This window comes from Pleurodeles waltl, chromosome 6, assembly GCF_031143425.1.
Source record: "Pleurodeles waltl isolate 20211129_DDA chromosome 6, aPleWal1.hap1.20221129, whole genome shotgun sequence".
Classification (NCBI taxonomy): domain Eukaryota; kingdom Metazoa; phylum Chordata; class Amphibia; order Caudata; family Salamandridae; genus Pleurodeles; species Pleurodeles waltl.
In genome coordinates, this window is record NC_090445.1 from 1,080,444,840 (window position 1) to 1,080,465,481 (window position 20,642).

Below are 20,642 nucleotides of genomic sequence, written 5' to 3' on the forward strand. Positions count from 1 at the left end.
AAGATTCTCCCAAGGAGGCAGTCTGATCAGAGGAGCTATGGCCATGTTCAAAAGCTCTTCGTGCCCAGTCCGGAGACACCAGTAAAACTTGGGCCCGGTCTTGCCTGATCTTCAAAACTCTGGGCAGAAGTGGTATTGGCGGTAAGGCATACAGGAGGCCTTAATTCCACTCGCGACGAAAAGCATTGCTGAGCGAGTGCCACCTTGAACGCGCAAAACAGCTGAGATTGCGCGTTCTCTAAGGAGTCGAACAAGTCCATCCAAGGTTCTCCCCACTGCAGAAAGAGACCTTGAGCCACCTCCGGATGGTTGACCATACATCGTCGGCTGAGTTACTCTGCTCTGGCATTCAAGGAGCCTGTCAGGTGTTGAACCACCAGGGAAATGCCCGGATGTTCCAGCCAAGCCCAGAGACGAAGGGCATCTTGACAAAGAGTCCACGACCCCACTCCGCCTTGTTTGTTGAAATACCACATGGTGGTAGTGTTGTCTGTGAACACCTGCACTGCTTTCCCCTTGAGGGAGGGAAGAAATTCGTTCAATGCTAGTCGAATCGCTCCGAGGTCCAGATAAATGATATGGAGTCCTGTTTCCGCCGGAGACCAGATGCCTCTGATCTCTGCCTCTCCCATGTGACCATCCCATCCCAGAAGTGACGCATCTGTCACGACCATAAGATCTGGTTGAGGAAAGGAGAAGGATCTGCCCTCGACCCAATCCTGCTTCGTTAACCACCACTGCAGGTCTTTCGCAGTCCGTCCTGAGATCTGGACCTTGTCGGAGAGATTTCCCTGATGCTGCGCCCACTGGAACTTCAGGTCCCACTGCAGAGCCCGCATATGCCATCTGGCATTTTGAACTAGGCCAGGAGGCCCAGCAGCCTCAGAGTCATTCTCACCGAAATCCAGGACAGAGGGTCAAACATCAGTATCATAGCCTGAATATCATGGACTCGCTTTTCGGGAGAATATGCCAGAAACTGCACAGTATCCAGAACAGCTCCGATGAAAGGGAGCGTCTGAGAAGGAGTCCAGTGTGACTTCGGCACGTTGATAGTGAACCCCAGCGAAAGCAAAGGGTTGGCTGTAGTCTGAGGTGGGAGATGACTGTCTGGGGCGAGTTCGCCTTCAACAGCCAATCGTCGAGGTAGGGGAAGACTGGGACCCCTAACCTGCACAGATGAACTGTACCCACTATCATCACTTTCGTGAACACTCGAAGGGCACTGGTAAGACCAAAGGGGAGCACGGTAAACTGAAAGTGCCTACCACGAATCGTAGGTAACGCCAGTGGGCCGGCAAGACGGGAATGTGGAAGTATGCGCCTTGCAAGTCCAACACTACCATCTAGTCTCCAGGATCCAGGGCAGATTGGCTCAGGTCCTATGTCAACATTTTGAACTTCTTTTTTAGGAAGAGATTGAGGGACCAAAGATCTAATATAGGCATAAGACGTTTGTCCTTTTTCGGAACCAGAAAGTAGCGGAAATAGCAACCACGACCTACTTCTGGCAATGGAACCCTCTCTATAGCTCCTTTGGCCAAAAGGGCTTGGACATCCTTGCGGAGAAGCGCCATATGATCGTCTGATGTCTGACTGTATGAAGGTGGCATGGCTGGAGGAGATGTCTCGAAGGGGAGGGAGTAGCCTCTTCGGACGATCTGGAGTACCCCCCTGTCCGAGGTAATGGCTTGTCATTGGGGCAGGTGATTGCGTATCCTGCCACCTTCTGGATCCTGATGTACCTGCAGACTAGCAAGGCTTCGGAGGCTGAGGAGGGTTGGGGGTGGACTAGGCGACCCGCTGGCTCCCTGAGCCACAGGAACGTGGAAACCCATGGGCGCGCAGAGGCTGTACAGCATTCGTGAGTCTGTGGCCAGGGGGAAAAGGACACGGTTGGGTGCCCTTTCTGTAGCCACAAAAGGGGTGAAAGACGGACTGCGGCCGTCTAGGTGGGGGCGCAAGGCCAAAGGACCAGGCCGTGGCTCGTGGATCCTTAAAGCGCTCGAGCGCCGAGTCCGCCTTATCTCCAAAGAGACGTGTGCCATCAAAGGGCATGTCCATCAAGGATTGCAGGACAACCCCCGAAAAGCCAGACATTCTCAGCCAGGCGTGCCGTCTCAATTCCACCGTCAATGCAACCGATCTGCCCCGAGAGTCAGTCGTATACAGTACACAATGAATTGTGAACTTAGCTGCACCCCTCCCATCTGTTATGGCTTGGGACAGGACAGTCCGGGCCTCATCTGGAACTGCAGGCAGCACTTGCGCGACCGTATCCCAGAGAGTATGGGGAATAGTCGCCCAAAAGGCATGCGGTGTACATGGACCGCAGTGCTAGACTTTATCCAGTCTTTTTGATTCCCTATCCGGGGGTGAGACAGAGAATGCGCAAGATGAAGAAGAAGAAGCAGCCTGGATGACAAGGCTCTCAGGAGTGGGGGGTTTGGAGCCAGAGGCCGAAGCTGATGGCTTTGAAAGCGAAGGGACCCTAACCGGCTCACCTGTGCCGAAGGTGGCTTGGACAGCCAAAAATGGGGTGCATGGCCTCATAAAATTCTTTAAGTTGGGAGGGGGTGGCTCCGGCTCCCGGGAAGTCGGGCAAGAACAGTGCCGACACAGAAGGCGGCTCCGTTGATGGAGGCCTAGAGCGTTGATGCATTTCCCGCGTCATATCATCTGATTGACGGGGCGAAGTCAAAGAACGCTTGTCCTTCTTTGACATCTTTTTTGTGACCTGAAAGTCCCAATTGACTTGGAGGACGAAGAGTGATGGTGACTCTGCAGCCGGTCTCGAGACCTTCCTCTAGAACGGGACAGTGAGCGCCGCAGAGTCGAGTGTCGGGCCACCATGAGCATTAGGGACCGCTCCCTCAAAGCCTTCGGGTTCATGGCCTGATATTCAGAGCACGACTTCGGGTCGTGATCGCGCTCCAGGCACCATAAGCACACGAGGTGCCGATCCGTCACCGACAGTTCGGTAACGGGAGTCGCAGGGCTTGAATCCGTTCTTCCGGGACATCCCTTGGCACATTCACGAACTCGTCAAGAATACGACAAAAATGTTGTAGTCAAAAAATGACTGAGGTAGCCCTTCTCCGGATTTGCGCGTAGGCTGGCGCGGAAAGAAAAGAACGGACGTCAGCGCACCGGGGTGGTGTCTAAATACGACCACAATGTCATCACGGCGAGCACGACGCCAACCACGCCCGCGGAGTTGACCGTCCCCTCCTGATGGCACGCAGAGGTACTGCTCTAAGAAAACATCTCCAGATCGAGTCTGACGCCTGGGGAAATTCAAAGGTAAGGAATCTGCAACTAGAAGTCTCTATCAGATAAAAGATGATATGGTGCCTCACTATATGGGAGCACAGGCATTATTCCTGTTTGGTCCAATTGAAGCATTGTTATCAAGTGGTCACCTCCAAAGAGGGGAGCTGCAATTCTAGGACAGCAGCTGCCCTTTTCAACACCTCAACAAAGGAGGAGCTCACCTCCGTCACAAAGCTGTGGCAGTGGAAAGGAGGTCCGAATGCCGTAAGGCCTCAAGGCCACTAGCCTCACTCAATTCAGTCAGACAACTTCCCTCCAGAGGAGACTGGACCGTCTTGTCCACAGGGTTGCTAAACTCCAGCTTCACTCTTTCACCTTCAAAAGCTTGTTCCCTCGAAGGAAAAATGGCAAGGGATTGATGAGAAGGAGGAGGAAAGGTGTCCATGCTGGGTGGCACCACCTACACTGCACCTGACATCGCCTGACTTCAGAATGTTAATCTTGGCATCGGATAGGGTAATAGGTTCTGCATTAACTGGAGCTGCCAACGTTGGCTGATCGAACTCCAGCATCACAGGTGGGAACCGCGAAGGGCTGTGCACCGGAACCGGTACGGATCGAATATGGATCCAGAGGGCCTATCTGACGCAGAGGGTGATCCCGCTGGCATGGAGTCAGGTAGGATTCCTCTCACCACCTTGTTGTTAGGAAGCGCAACTGAGGGAGGTTGGGGCCCGAAGATGGCATGAAGGAAATTGATATAATCCAGCATCTGGGCCAAAGTCACTCCAGCTGAAGAGAAAGCAGGGTGGCGCGGAGTGGACTCATGCGCAGACTCCTCAATTGGGGACTGGGAGAGGGCATCGGAAATGCCAGACTTACCAGACATTGGCGGATGCCGCAACTTAGACTGATTGCATTTTACAGTCTGCTCCTTCAGCGTCAAGAGTGATGAACAAACTAAACGGCTCGCTGGACCTGGAGCGTGCCTGATGACGATGCGTGCTGCCAAGATCTTCATATGACATTCCTACAACATCTTCGGACGAAGGCAACAACATGAGCCGCAATCCTCGGAGTTGTGGTGTTCCCCAAGGAACCACATACAAACAGTACGAGACTGTGGCTGACATCTTTCTGCCACAAGGGAAATGTAGAAAAAGGTGCAAAGGGGCATACTGTTCCCCCGACAATTTTTTTTGTTGCGCTAGGCCAACTGCCTGAGGAACTCCAGATTGTAGCGCGGAAAAGAAGGAACTGACATCAGCGCGCTAGGAAGGGGATTATGTGGACTCCGTCAACGTCACATCTGCTGGACGACATCGCTATGGAGTCGCACAACGCCCTTCACTGACGCACAGAGGTACTGCTGGAAAACATTTCCAGATCCAGTCTGACATCTGGATAAGAACGGTAATATAAGGAATCAGCGGCTAGATGTCTCTATCAGATATGGATTGTCATAAATCGTGTGGTAGACTTTTTAATTGAAACTATCCAGCCCACTACGATTCTCATTTCTCATCATGTGAAATGCACATCAACATAAGGGAAAGCCTAGCTATTCTTTCCCCAGCCAAATACACTAATTGGTGTTTACAACAAGGTGTATCGTGCCGAGTGTGTCTAGTGTTATATTGCTCATAAAAGCATATTCAGTATCAACCCAAGGAATCTCACTGATCCAACCATACCAACTTGAAATTTCGTTGCCAAAAAAAAAAAAAAAAAGAAAACCAGACTCCAGAGAAGGGAGCTTGGAGAAATACAGTGTTTAGAGAAAAAGGGAGCCTCTACTCTGATTGTCCCTATTTTTATGATGGAAAAGTAATTTATTTGTTCTTCTGTGCATGTAAACTTTTCAGGGCACCTTCTGCAAGCACAGAAAGCTACTATGCATGTTTGTTGCATCACGTGCTGTGTATGTTTGTGTGGAGTTTGTCAAGCCATATACTATCTCTGGTTTAGAACAGTAAGATGTACTGATGACATCTTGCTCTTCGGAGAGCATGAATGTACCTTCTACATACATGCAACTGGAATGAACACAAGCATTATCTAAATGCTTCCTGCCTAATTAACAGTTTGTTAATTCATTCTTGCAGAGTAATCCAATAAGTATAATTCTGACACAAAGATTTGATGACTCCAGCCCACCAGATACCACCTGTGTTCTTTCCACTCATTTTCAGAGACGAATTTGGCATCTGGTCAAATTGCCTGCAGTATTACAGATCTTAATGAAAAGTCTACCCTCACCATAGAACCCATTATTTTCGGTACCTTCAGCAGGAGGAGTCAGAAAACCAGCCACCAACACTGGTCTGTAAGTTCTCTGCAAATTTCCAGAATGATACTCTCCAAGACAGTGCTAGAAAGGCAGCCTTAGTGCAACGGACTCACAAATTTCTCTTGACGGTCTTTCTATATGAGCTGACCTTTACAAACGGGATGAACCAGGGTGTTCACTTCTGAAGGGCCTTGCTATTCTTGACACCGGTGCAACCCAAGAAATGTTTGCATCTCCCCGAAACTCACAAGCTCTATATAAAACTAAGGGCCCTATGAGGGTCCAAACAAGGATGCTGTAATGCTCTGAGCGGAAGTGGAAAGCACAGCAATAGGTGAAGTAAATCACTGACCTGACACTGAAAATGCAGGGAGCAGAACTGTATGCACTGTCTGTTCTCTCAGTGAGCAAAAAGATCCACTGGAGGTGTTCCCCAAAAGTTGAAGATGGATGGAACTACTGTTAGGTGAGGCTGCCACTCATCGTTGGCAAGGTGACACCGACTGAGGTGGTCTGGGCGCATGCTCACGGACCCTTAAAAATGGTTCACCATCAGCCAAATGTCATGATCCTCCGCGTATAAACCTGAGCCCAATCAGCATAGCCTCAGCCTGCTGGTATCGAAGTGCAAGGCTAAGCCACCCAGTTTGTTGGCATACCACTTTGTGGAAGTATTTATAGCCAACACCTGGATCAACTGGATGATGGAAACGTTTCAAAGCCAGATGAATGGCTTTCATGCATGTCAATGTGATACTTTTGCTGGACGAGAGAACAGAGGCCTCAAATATCCAGGACACCAAGATGACTGCCCCAGCCGAAAAAAGATAGATCAGTCACCACAGTGACCCCCTGCTAGATGACAGAAGGGCTTCTTTCAAGACAGGTGATTATGCACCAGCTACCACTGCAGGTGCTAGGCTAAGAAACCTTAGTCTTCTTTCTACTGATGTTTTGGGGAGGGAGAAGAGCCCTTTTCCAAAGAAATTGGGATCAGAACCTGAATGTTCATTCTAAACTGAATACATCTCCAAGAGACAGCCTTCCAAATGCTCTGACATTGCAAATTCTATGCAATGTTGCAGCAATTGAGCTAGAGTTCTCCACATTGCTCAAAGATACCCTGCACCACCTCTGGGTTAAATGTGATTTGCTAGGCATTGCTGGTTGCGTTTGACTGCCCTGGTGTTTAAATATCCAGCCAAGAGGTGTAAGATCAGGAGAATTCCCAGACAATACAGCAAGTTCCATTGCCGCAGCACCTGCAGGCAGGGCCTCATTACTCACGGCTCTGCTTGTTGCAATACCACATAGTGGTGGTGCCCCAACCTCCCCTTAAGAGATGGCAGGAAGGCTATCAACGCAAAGCTAATGGCCTGTAACTCCAACAGCAGAGTCCAGTCTCTGCCAGAGACAAATGTGTTCTGATATCCATCTCTCCCAAATGACCTCCATGTCCCAGCAGTGAAGCACCTGTCACCACTGTCAGCTCTGGGTGGGGTTGGGCGAGGAGTCTGCTGCAGGTCCAATTATGGTTGAGCAGCCACCAAGGCATATATTTTGCAGTTTTCTCCAAAACCTGCATGAAACATGGTCCAGGGCCAACTGAGACATCAGGTTCCACTGCAAAGACCACATTTGCCACCTGGCATGGTCAATCTGCAGGAGGCCAATAACCCAAGAAACGAATAGCCTGAGACACAGGGCAGAGGATGAAACATAGGAATCAGTGTCAAACGTTCTAAACTTGGAAGGCCCGGTAACGTGCCATATCCAAAATGGCTTCGATGAAAGGTAACCTGTGCAATTGAGTCAGGTGTCACTTCAGCATTTTGACCAAGAACTCCAGCGATGTCAGGAGGTTTACTGTAGTTGGGGCAGAATTCTTCTGTGACGGCAGGCTTGATCTTAGATCATGTCATGAGATAATGAATAGAAGTACCTACTCAGCAAACAGCTGGCACTAAATGACAAAAGGACAAGGTCCGCTGAAAAAAACACTTGTCTCCTGAATACCTCAATTCTCTTCAAGTCTGTATGTATGGGGTAGAGGGTGAATGAAGAATGGAGTTTCGATTAACCATGCTAATGGAAGGCTTAACCACCAGAGTCTCTGGAGTAGGGTATTGCATCAAAAAAAGATGGGCCACCCAGAGCATGTCTGCGGCACTGTGTTTCCCATCTATTTACAGGTGGGCAGAAACAAAGTTTAGCCCCAAGTGCCACTGCGGGAGTCAGTTAAGGCTTTGTTGAGTGGCAGCTGATATAGGCTATGGGGAACAATAAGAGTAATCCCTGTGCTCCTTGAGAATAAGAGCAGAATGAGGGAAGCACTTCAGTTGCTGGAGTCACTTGGGGGATGGTTTAGTAAGAAGGTCTTCTCTTTGGAAATGTTCCTGATTTCCATTTTGGTCCATTCTCTTAACCTAAAGCCTTTAACAGTAACACCTCTGTATTTCACTATTAACTACTTTTAAATTACACCAGAGAGCAATATTTAGATGTAACTGCATCATAAGTCTTTCCTAGGCAGCAGACACTCAAAATGAAGGTCACTCACCAATATATATCAACAACATTTTGTAAAGGATTTAAAATTCAAAAAAACCTCTCAAAAGTGTTTAAAAAAACAGGCAGTTTATCAGCAACTATAAATCCAGAGTCTGTAAGAAACAGGAAAATATGGAACTGAGGTTACTCATACTCATAACACCATGCATGGACCTATGATCTCAACAATGGAGGAGTAAACAAAGATCTGTGGTTTAAGTTAAGCACCACCACATGGCCCCATGATTCGCACAGCTATTGGAAGAAATGAATGACTCCTTTCAGCAACTGGGAAGGTTAAAATAAGAAATCTGTGGGAAGGACTATCCATTAAAACAAGGGGTATTACGGATGGTCTTACATTTCTCATGCTCAGCTCTACCAAAACTGAAATCATCTGCATCCTACATGCTTTAACTCCACTTTGTCTACTCACTCAACCGCTCACGTATTCTCTCCACTCAGAGCACACATGAAACCTCTGTTAGTTACCTAACTTCGCCATGTGACTGAAAACAGTAACAGCCAGCATGATCATGGTAGCCAGATGTGTTAATAAATATCATGGTCAACACCAATTTAATTCTGCCGTGCCAGTCATTAATGTTATAGTAATTAACAGACTATTACTGCAATATCATAGCGATAATGCTTCAAAAGTATGTTTTCTTGATAGAACGCATCAGTATTGACACACCTGCCCTGTTCCCTCACTAGAGATAAGCTTTCTGGATATCTGCCCTCTTTTCTAAACTTATCACCACAACAGCTAAGTTTGTAAATGGCCTATCTGTACCCCCATAGGCCACTATAACAGAAACATTGTTTTATCCAGACACGATCAGCCCACCTCCACCTTCCTACAGTACCCAACCCTCTTTTTGCCCAATGATGGTACTGCTCATTCAATTTGCTCAACCCTAAAACTCAACAAACTCTTTCTTTGAAATGAAGAGCAATATAGTCATTAAATAACTACAGATCTGTTCTGTAGATCTTGCTACCAGAGAATGAGTCACACATCATCAATAAAAAAGGGCTCGTCCAAATGAATGTCTGTAGCTTCCCTCAGGGTGTTCTCTTGGATTACTGTTCTTGTCTTTTTATCTATTTGTCCAAACTCTCTCTAACCACGTTTTAGGGTTCACCACTTCAAACTCTCAAAAGTATGGTGTACTCAGCACAGCATTTATTGCAAATAAGCTCATGTTTTTTGTTACACTGATAAAGATAAACAAGTAAAGTAAATGAATGCAAATCTCTAGTCTTTAAATGCCTGGCAGCTTATAAACATCTGAATTAATACCCAGACCCTTAGTGTCACCAGCATAGTACTGAAATCTTGTTAAGACACAACTGGAGGAACCATAAACCGACTAAAACTTTTCATGAGGTAAGGGAGAGGGATGTCAGTGAGGGGGAATAAAATAATTTAAATAAATACCCTGACATCTAGCCGGATAGAGATATAGCCAAAATATTGAATCTGTGGGAAATCCACTGTTGGGGCATGATGAATTCAGCAACTCCCAAGTTCCTGGAGGTACAATCAGCCCAAGAAGAGAAAGGTCTAAACTCACTCACTCAAGAAACACAATTATGCATGCTCCTTCTTGAAGACAACCAGATCCTCCAAGGGAGTGAGTAGCTGAAGTTGTCCTTTCACTCTGGCCAACTATTATTGCAGCTTTAGAGGTGCCATCCTGCACAAGCTCTTACCAAGTCTGGATTAGCCCAGTGTCCTTTCAATGCTCCAGACACCTTTCCAATGATCAGGTCATTCATCTGCTGGGTGGCCTCAGGATTGTCCCTAAATCAGAAATAAAAACAATTTAAAAAAACATAACCTACATTAATATGTCCCAGTATTGGGTGCTTTACAAATCTTATGTCACACTATGTCCATCTATAAAGTTGCATAAAGTCTGACAAAGCCACAAACCTCATATTATGTAGTTTCCTCAGGCGTTTGTTGGTCAGTTACTAATTTATGGCGTTTGCAGGGTCGTAAGTCAGACTGTCAGTACAACGTAGTCAAATAATCTGCGAGTTACCAAATGAGGCAGAAACAGTTTCTCAGCAGCATATTTTTAACGTGAACCCTGGAATAAAAAATGGAGCACTCTCTGATGGAGTACTTTAGGTAATCTTTCAGACCAAACTTCATCTCAATTTGACAAATTTCGGGATCTTAGCTGCAAAAGCTTTCCACAGTTATGCCAATTAAATGGGAGCCAGATCATAGAAATAAAACCTATTTCTTCAAGGAAGATGAAAAGTTCTGGAAATAATATTGTGGTCATTCAAATATTGCAATTTAAACTTTCTAAAAGGCATCTTGTGGACTCCCGCCCTGAGCTTTAAAGAGTTCAAGTGAACAGGCTCTAAAATTTTCAGAAAATCAGATTATCAATACTACATTTATCTTGTTTACGAAAGGGGCACTGTATGATTATCGATCAACCAAAAATTAAAATGAGGGAAAAGACTTCAGTCCTTTAACCTAGAGTTGATCCAAAGGTTGAACACCAAGACCATGTCAATTGGCACTCTATTTATTTGCTTCTAGCATCTAATGGACAACTTCAAGTATTTAAGTTTATACATCCTACTTTCAGGTCCTTTCTGCTGCACAATCTGTTGACTTCATGCTGCATGGTAACATGGGAGGGCTGTTTGTGTAAGAGTCTATGGATAGTGTTCAACCTGTACTAAGACAAGCGTACATTCTATCAAACGCAGCCTTGTGAACATGCTTGTGTAGAGTAAGGCAAAGTGTATTCTGAGACATGCAGTTCTATAGATGAGCTGACGCTGAATGAGGCTATGCATTTCGGATATTTAATACTGCACAGACACCTGTAGTGAGCAAGGACTACATTTCAAAACCTGAATGGTGTAGGGTGATGTAACTGTAATGCCCAAGTTACCTCACTTGGCCTTGCAATATTAAAGAAGTCTATGAAGTTATTTTCTGCTTTACCTGCGCTCTACCATTATACAGTCTTTGATACTTGGGCTGCCTAACAAAGTGTTTACACTACCAACCTTGGGAATTTACTGCACAATCTGCAACCTCTGTGCTCTTATATCATATAGAACGCCTGTCTCGATTCCTGAAATCTCTGCTGAGTGGGGTTCACTTCATCATCAAATAGATTTTCACCACTCAAGGTGTGTCCAAAACATCTGATGGCCGTCAATGGAAATAAACAGAACTCCTTCAAGCACAAATGGGGTGCTTTTGCTGAGGGTGTGACAATCAAAGCAGCAGCGTAGTCTATTATGTATGTATGTATGTGGTGTACCGGTATAGCGCAAACTGTTTAGTATGTACCAGTATATCGCAAACCTTGCCAATAAGCCAGTGGAGAACCATTTATGGAGCAAAGGCAAGCTCTCAGACACCAAACCTGACAGTGAGAGGTAGCGGACTATTGGATTATTACTGCATTGTGAAGTAGCCTTCAGCTCTTTACTAAACTGGAGCAGTGTTGGGGCAGCTCTATTGATATTAGGATGCTGCTCCAGATCCATGGTGCATAGATGAAAATACTTACTGTCTTTTTTTTTTTTAACGCTTTTTTCTCCAGTCTGATGGTGGCCTGGCTGCAGGTGTGCCAAGAGCCAGCAAATTTGTTGGTAAGCTTGTCCACTGGTTAGGCAGGGCTGACGATCAAGAAGGCTTTGTAAAGGATTCAACTGGTTTTCAAAAGGGTGTGGGCTAACAAAAAGAGCTTATGGGATACCTTCAAGATGTGGATAATGTGATCATATTTCTTATGGCCCTGCATAAGACATCCTGATGCATGTTGGATGCCCTTAAAAAGTGCCAAGGTGAAGTCTGTGCGGCCAAGGAGCCAGGGGTTAATACTATCCAAATGCAACAGTACACAAACCTGAAGGGTAGTTCTGAATTTGTTTTCTAGAAAAAACAATCACTTTGAAAGAAAGAGCTAATAATAAGGGAGACATTATTCTGGCAATGGGTTCCTTGAGGATGAGGTTGGTGTCTAAGATGAATCAAAGTAACTTGGCATTCGGTGAAAGTTCGAAGCAGTCAAAGTTCAGGTCTCCGAAAATAGATTTGTACTATTTATTTCATGATGTTCTTGGCAAATATTAAGAATTCGGTCTTGAGTGGGTTAAACTTCATGTAGGTGTTGGACATCCTCATTTGGATGAGGTGAAAGCAGTGATTGAGTGTAGGGTGCCCAGAGTAGAGAATATTTTAAGGTAGATTTGTTTTGTCAGCATAATGGTAAAGCTTGATACTGTTGTCTGTGGGCAGCGCCCCAAGGGGCTCCATGAGGATGTTGACAGCAGGCTACAGCATGAAATCATGTCCGACACAGCTGATGATAAAAAATTTTTGGGACCTAGAGTTGTCTATGTGAACAAAATGAAGTTGACAGGAAAGGTAGGAGGAGAACGAGTGAAAGGCATTGGGTTCAGGCATAAGCCCAAACAGGCTATGTCTTGTCTTGTCTGTCCTTTGCAGGGGATATGTTGAGGAGTTTAGTGAAGTGAGAAGGGGCAGGAAGTGATGCCAGTGCCTCTGGAAACGGATGATGGGAAATGCAGCGATGTCACTTCCTATGAAGAAGCTTGACTAGAAATGAAATCCTCATGCCTGGCTCCTTTTAAAAATGGTTTTGGTGGGAAGCCAGAGATGCCACACGCTGTGCAGATAGATGACGGAGAAACAAGGCGTGTACAAACAAATGCTGCTATTTGTAGACTCTGCCTTCACTGCCTTTGCTCCTCAGGCAAATAACTGTCCGGATTTCTGACTCTATGGGCAGGTGCCTAGGCCAATGAACTAAAGGCACAAAATAATTTTACACAGTTTGCATGCCTTTACATATTTTTTGTTTTATTAAAATGCTACACTTGAAATCATTAGGTTTCCTCTGCATAGGTAACATGTACATGTTGATTGGTGGGTGAATTATAGGGAGAACTATTTAGCCAGTGCTAGGCACATCAAATGCTATGCATTTTCTGTTGCCCTTTAAGACAGAAAGGTCTACAAGGTAGCACAGCAGATGGTAGTAAATTCCATGACACCTAGTAAAGACTCCCACTAGGCTGGTCACCTCCACTAGTATGCTTCCTAACAGTGCCTCCTTAATTCTGTTTTTGAGGAAAGGGTGGGACTATCTAAGCAGTGTAATAAATGTAGGGATACACTATGCAGACAGTACAGGCGACCCTGATTGGTTTACATGAGTAAAAGTGACAATCCCAAAAGCTCTTTCGTGGTAGTGTGGGTGAGCAGTTAGGTTTATCAGAGGTTAGTGCTAAACATTTGTTGAACAGAGTCAATAAATGAGACCACACTCAAGACCAACTGTTTGGAAAAATAGTCACTTTGTTTATATTATGTTCCAACATTACAATACTTTCAAGATCAGTGCTGTTGCAGTTTTGTAAAAATATTTGCAAGTACCACTTTTACTCAAATGCGCTTTTATGCAGTAAGGGTTCAAATATACTTTTACAGCACAGGGGTCCTTGCAACCAGTTCACAGGGGTCCCCTGTAGACAGTAGGGTGCTAAAGGTGTAAAGTCACAAACACGACCAGAAGTTCAGTTGTATCTGCCCAGGGGTGTCCGGGTGCAGTGGTGGTAGTTGAGTCGGGTTCTTGTGCACCACAAACTTGGAAACTAGGAGGGCCACCTAAAAAGAGCGCAAGTGAGCTCCCAACAGGGGGCTTGTCAGTGGACATCTGGGGAACAGAGGGACACTGCTGGAAGTCGAGTGCCAGGGTCCTCTGGTGCAGAGGAAATTTAGCTGCGGTGCTCCTGCATCAAGGCGTACCCTGTTCTTTGGGTGACCTGCAGAGAGAGAGAAAAAACAAAGCTAGTGGATGATTGTGAAGGATGTCCTCTGAGATGCTGATGTCCCTCGCCGGCTGGTGTTCAGATGCACAGTTGGAATCTGGTGTGGAATTTAATAAGCCTTGGTTGGTCCAAGAGGTCCAGTACCCCAGGTATTGCTGCAGTTTTGCTCCGGGTGATCGTAATGTCTTCTCACTAGGAGGAAAGATTGAACTGGCCTCTGAATATGCTGACCTCCTTCTGGATGGCTGCTGCTTCGGTGGACCCGGTGGTTTCCACTGTTCTGATACGGACGTTGTGCTTGGTGCCCTAGGGAAGCAGAGAAGTGGCTCCCCCACTCCCAGGGAGATGCGGATGGACTGGCTAAGTGCTGAAGATCCTCTGAGGCTTTTGAAGTCCCTACAACTGCAGGATGAGTCGGGATGTTTGATTGTCAGGATAGGATCAGGTAGGCAGGCATGGTTTTGCACTAAAAGTTTACCACTCATATACAATTCTTGCTCTTCTGTGCCCTGTTCTGCTTGTATCAGTCAAATCTGTTCTGGTTTTGGGGGCCACCTAAATACTCATTTTAGGGGTGTGCAGAGAAGTAGCCAATGGGTTACGTAGTCCTGGGGTGACTACACTCACTATATTTCGCAATCCTGTGGGGAATGAGCATAACCCTATCTCAGAAGGCCTAGTTCTACAAAAAACAAGGTGATGGAACCCTTCCTCGAATGTCAACTTCAGGTAGCCCACCATAGTGGGGTTGGTACACACCTACTGATTAATTATCCTGCATGTCCTTGTGTCAAATGGTCCTCAGGGCAGGGGGTGCTACACCAAGGTCTGGAGAAGCTGGGGGTCACATACCAAAGGCGGCAGGGCCTTTGAAGCCTCTGTCCTAGTTATGCAGATCTGTTGGCCGTCCTGCTAGAGTAGGTGGCAACACCTACCTCTGGAGCAGGTTTTGTTTCTGGCGTCAGAGAATGGGCTCTCACCTACAGGGGGTCCACAACCTGTCTGTGGTGGCAGGCTGGTCAAGAGACTAGTGGGGCTCAGGGTGCACCTCTAAGGTGCCCTCTGGGTGTATATCGCAATAAATCCAAGGCTAGCATCAGCCTCGATTTATTAAGATGAGATGTTTGCTTTCGAACACCATGGGTTTCAGTGAAGCCATTATGTAGCTGGGTAACTTGTGATGACGAGTGCCCAGCACATACCTTAAGAGTGCTTCCCTACTCACTTGCAATGCTCAGCAATGGGGCTCATACAGATAGGACCACACATCATATATAATGCACCCTGCCCGAGGGTTCAAAGGCCTGCTGTAGGGTTGACTCACACATACTTAGATGCAGTGATGGAGGCATGAGACACAATGAGTGTGACATGTGTTTTCACCTGGCTTTCACCAGGACACACAGACTGCAATGGCAGCTGTGTGCATCTTGATTTTTTGGGGAGTCCCTGAAGGTGGCACAATGCGTGCTGCAGCCCTTAGGAATCCTCTCCACTAGCCAGGCACAATTACCAGGGGGTACCCTATACTAGAGGCTTAGAAGGGTAGAGTGTGTGCCAACTGTAAACATTCTTACCTGTTTTTAGAGAAACCGCACCTGCACTGGGGAACTGTTTAGTAGGGACCCAGCTGCACCTCAGTCGAAAACCCTCAGTACCAGTGAGCAAAACGTGGGGGTGACTGTGTTAAACAGGAGCCACTTTGCTACCCCTCTTCCCCCTCCCAAACAAACCTCTCCCAAGAGAGTTTTCACTGTCCAAGTGGAAAAACCAGAAAAGGCCATCTTCGCTGGAATGGTCAGTCCCTGGTCTGTGTTCCACTGTGAAATCCATAAGGATTTTCTCCTTTCATTTGCATCAGCCATCTGAGTGCCCTGTGGTCTGTTTAAACAAGGAAGTAAGTACCAAACAAGTATGGTCTCAGCTTCTTCAGGGACCAGATCACAGCAAAGGCTTCCCTCTACATGGCACTCTAACGCTGCTCTCTAGGAAGTAACCTCCTACTAATGAAAGCAACAGGCTGTTCCTGGCCATCATCACTGGGAATGGACTCTGCCTATCCCGTGTTCAGAGGCATCTGTCTGCACAATTAACTGTTTGATATGACCTGAATCATCTCGATTGGGTGCTGAACACAGAGCCTCCTTCAGGGTGTCAAAAGCCTTTTGACGACTAACTATTCAGTTCACTTTCCTTGGTTGTTTCTTTGAGGCAAGTTCTGTGAAGGGTGCCACTACAGTGCCATACCCCTTCACAATCCTCCTAGAGTACCCAGTCAAACCAAGAAATGCCCTGACTTGGGTCTGGGTTGTTCGAGCCTCCCAGTCCAGAATTATATGGATCTTGGGTTGAAGGGATGCACTTGGCCTCCACTTACAAGATGGCCTAAGTATACAACTGTGCCCTGCCCTATCTTGCACTTGATTGCCTTGATAGTTAGGCCAGCCTGCTGCAGAGCCTCAAGAATCTTCCTAGGGTGGATAAGGTGATCTTGTCAAGTAAAGCTATAGACAGCAATAGCACTTTGTTCACCAAACTTTGAAAGGTGGCAGGGGCTTTCTTTAATCCAAAGGGCACCACAGTAAACTGGAAGTGCCCATCTGGGGTTGAGAATGCGGTCTTCTCTTTGGATCCTGGAGTTAGCCCAAACTGCCAGTACCCGGATGTCAAATCAAAGGCACTGAGAAACTTAGCTGCACCCAGCCTGTCATTTAAATCATCAGCCCCTGAAAAGGGGTGAACAACTGTCTAAATGACTGCACTGAGGCCACTGCAGTCCACACAAAACCTCAACTCTGGCTACCACCCTTGGAATGAGGTGTGGGAACTAAAACCACTGGGCTTTCAGAGGGCTTAATCGCCCCAAGTTCCAGCGTCTCACTTACATCAGCTCTAATGCTTTCCCTGACTTGATCATACTGTCACTAGATTTTGCTTTTGACAGGCATGCTGTCTCCAGTGTCCGCATCATGGGTACATCAGATAGTGCTGACCAGGGGTCAAAGAAAAAAAAAAACAGCATATTGACTCAGGACTTGCCTGCAATAAGCTTGCTATTGGGCAATGAGGATGTCTGAAAAGGCCATTCCTCCAACTGAACCACTTGTAGAATTGTGGGAGAGACAGTCAGGGAAAGGTTCATTCTCTTTGTCCTGTCCCTCATCAGTGATAATCAGTATGGTCACATCAGCCCTGTCACAGTAGGGTTTAAGGGGTTCACATGGATGACCTGTGAGGGCCCCTGAGAGTGCCCAGGTCCACCAGATCGGTGACCTCACCTTTTATATCTAGGATAGGGTAGGGACCACTCCATTTGTCCTGAAGGGCCCTGGGAGCTACAAGCTCCAACATCCATACCTTCTGGTTGGTACTCCATCAGTGCAGCCTTGTGGTCAAACCATTGCTTCTGGAGCTCTTGGCTTGCCTCAAGATGTTTGCTGGCTTTTTCCATGAACTAAGACACCCCGGAACATAGGCCAAGCACATAGTTCACTAAGTTTATTTAGGCTCTTTGAGAGGTCTCTACCCAGCCTTCCCTCGCTAGACTCAGTGATCCCCTAACAAGATGGCAAAACAAAAGTTCAAAGGGACTTAAGTCCACTCCCTTTTGAAGCACCTCTCTGTCGGCAAACAGCAGGCATGGCAAAAGGACAACCTATCTCCTTCTGAGTTTTTCAGGAAGCCCCATGATCATACGTTTCATAGTTTTGTTGAACCTTTCTACTAAACCATTTCTTTGGGGTTGGTATAGGGTTGTGAACTTATAAGTCACATCACATTCCTTCCACATTGATGTGAAGTAAGCAGACATGAAGTTTGAACCTCTGTCTGAAAGGTTTGGTGAAGCCATCATGTAAGTTGGAGTACTCGCATTGACCAGTGTCCACTACATACTTTAAAAGGACTTCCCCACACTTACAAAGCCCAAAGAGGGTAGTCTAGGTTTTGTAGGGGCACCTCTGCTCATGCAGGGGTGCTGTCACACTTGGGACCATGCAAACTGCCCCTAGGCTAAAGGGCCTACCATAGGGGTGACTTAGTGTTCTCGTCCAGTGACTGCGATATAAGGCAAGCCTTACCTCTAAAGTGAAAGGTGCGTGTACCATTTCACACAGGCTGCAATGCCAGGCCTGGAGACAGTTTGCATGGGCTCCCATGGGTGGCATAATACATGCTGCAGCCCATGGGAGACTCCTAGTGTACCAATACCCTAGCTACCTAAGTACCATATACTAGGGACCTACATGGGTGCACCAGTATGTAATTGTGGGATGTAAAAGTTACTATGTAATCAAATTTAGAGGAGAGAGCACTGACACTGGGGTCCTGATTAGAACGATCCCAGTGTACTACAGCCTAAAAACACTGACACCAGGCAAAAAGTGGGGGGTAACTATGATAGAAAGATGCTACTTTCCTACATAACCCCACCCCCCAAACAAAAGAGGATAAGGCTAGCCTTAACCAGGTGAGTCTTCATTTTCTAAGTGGAAATATCTGGAAAGTCCATCTGCATTGGCATAGTTACTCCCGGGTCTGTTTCAACTGAAATGTCCATCCCCTGGAGGGAAATGGACCACCTCAAGTGATTTGGATGTTCACTCTTCATCTGTTTAAGCCACAAGAGGGGCTTGTGGTCTGTCTGAACAATGAAGTGAGTGCCAAACAGGTATGGCCTCAGCTTCATCAGGGCCCAGACTACAGCAAAGGCTTCCCTCTCAATAGTAGCTGACCAACGCTTCTCTCTGGGGGGTCAATCTTCTGCTGATAAAAGCTACTGATTGATCCTGTCACTCTTCATTAAACTGAGACAGTACTGCTTCTATTCCTATTTCTGAAAAATCTAGCTGGACAATGAATTATTTCGAGTAGTCAGGGCTTTTAAGAACTGGAGCGGAGAACATGGCCCTTTTCAGGTCATTAAATGCCTCTTGACAGCTAACTGTCCACTGTACCTTTTCGAGCATCTTTTTGGAGTTGAGATCATTCAAGGGGGTCACAATAGAGCCATACCCCTTTACAAATCTCCTGCAATACAGTCAGGCCCAGAAAAGCTCTGACCTGAGTCAGGGTAGCTGGAGAAACCCAATCCATAATGACCTGGATTTTGCTCTGTAAGGGTTGAACTTGGCCTCCACCTACCAGATGGCCCAGGTAAACCACTATATTCCTCCCTATCTGGCATTTGGTAGCCTTGATACTGAGGCCTCCCTTTTCAAGGCCTCAAGTACACTCCTGAGGTGGACCAGGCGATCCTCCCAGGTGGTGCTAAATACAGAAATATCAGCTACATATACTGTACTAACAAGTCTACCAAGCCTGCCAGAACTTGATTCACCAACCTCTGGAATGTGGCAGGTGCACTTTTTAAACCAAGGCGCATTACTGTTAAGGGATAATGCCCACCAGGAGTAAACAAGTATGTTTTAGGTTTATCAGCATCCGTTAATTTGATCTGCCAATAGCCTGCAGTGAAATCAAAAGTGCTGAGATACTTGGCTGCAGCCAGAGTATCTATCAACTCATCTGCCCTGGGGATAGAATGGGCATCAGTCTTAGTGAATGTAATGAGAACTCTGTAGTCTACACAAAATCTCATCTCTCTCTTTCTGCCCTGGGAATGAGGTTTTGGCACAAGTACTACTGGACTAGTCTAAGGGAGAACTGAACGGTCAATACCCCTCAACTGAAGCATCTTTTGGATGCCTGCCTGATGCAATCTCTGACATGGTCAGGTTGCTTGTAGAGTTTAATCTTAACAGACAGACTATCACCTGTGTCCACATCATAAACACACCAGGTTCTCTGGCTGGGTGTCACGGAAAAGAGTTCTGAGAACGGACTGAAAACTTGCCTGCAGTCAGCTTGTTGCGGTTCAGAGAGGCAATCTGCAAAGACTACCCCTTCCACTGAGCCATCAACAGGGTTGTGGAGAGAAGGTCAGGGAAAGGGTCACTCCCTCTCCCTCCTGCCCTTTATCAGTGGCCATTAGCAAGTTCACGTCAGCCCTGTCAAAAAATGGTTTGAGGCTGTTCACATGAAGCACCCTTTGGGGGCTTCTTGGACTGCCCATGTCAACCAGACAGGTGACCACCTTTCTTTTCTAGAACTGTGTGGGGACCACTCCACTTCTCCTGGAGTGCTCTTGGGGCCACAGGCTCCAAATTTCATACTTTCTGTCCTGGCTGGTAAACAGTCCGCACAGTCATTTGGTCATGCCATTGTTTTTGCAGCTCATGGCTGACCTCAAATGTTTTGGTGGCCTTCATGTACTCTGCCATGCGAGAACGCAGGCTTAGTACATAGTCAACTATGTCTTGTTTGGGGGGTTTGAGGGGTTGCTCCCATCCCTCCTTTACAAGGCAAGGAGGATCCTAACTGGATGCCCAAACAGAAGTTCGAATGGGCTGTAACCCCCTCCCATCTGTGGTACCTCTCTATAGGCAAAAAGAAGGCAAGGTAGTAGGACATTCCATCTCCTCCTGAGTTTTTCTGAAAGTCCCATGATCATACCTTTAAGGGTTTTGTTGAATCTTTTAACCAAACCAGTTCCTTGTGGTTAAGGAGAGGTTAATTTATAGGTTACAACACATTCCTTTCACACTGTTTTGAGGTATCCAGCCATTAAGTTTGCAACTCTGTTGGATGCAACCGCCGTAGGGAACCCACCCTGGAAAAGATT

General features: G+C 46.6%; 1 protein-coding gene across 17 annotated transcripts in view; it reads right to left on the bottom strand.

Annotated features, from left to right (window-relative positions):
• The window catches only part of UBR4 (ubiquitin protein ligase E3 component n-recognin 4), a 1,862,787-nt gene that overhangs the window by 248,282 nt on the left and 1,593,863 nt on the right, over window positions 1-20,642 (bottom strand). For all 17 annotated transcript variants that reach the window (XM_069240131.1, XM_069240143.1, XM_069240141.1 and 14 more), the window contains one exon: window positions 9,833-9,923. In XM_069240131.1, the coding sequence (XP_069096232.1) occupies window positions 9,833-9,923 (91 nt within the window). The remainder of the gene's footprint in view (window positions 1-9,832; window positions 9,924-20,642) is intronic.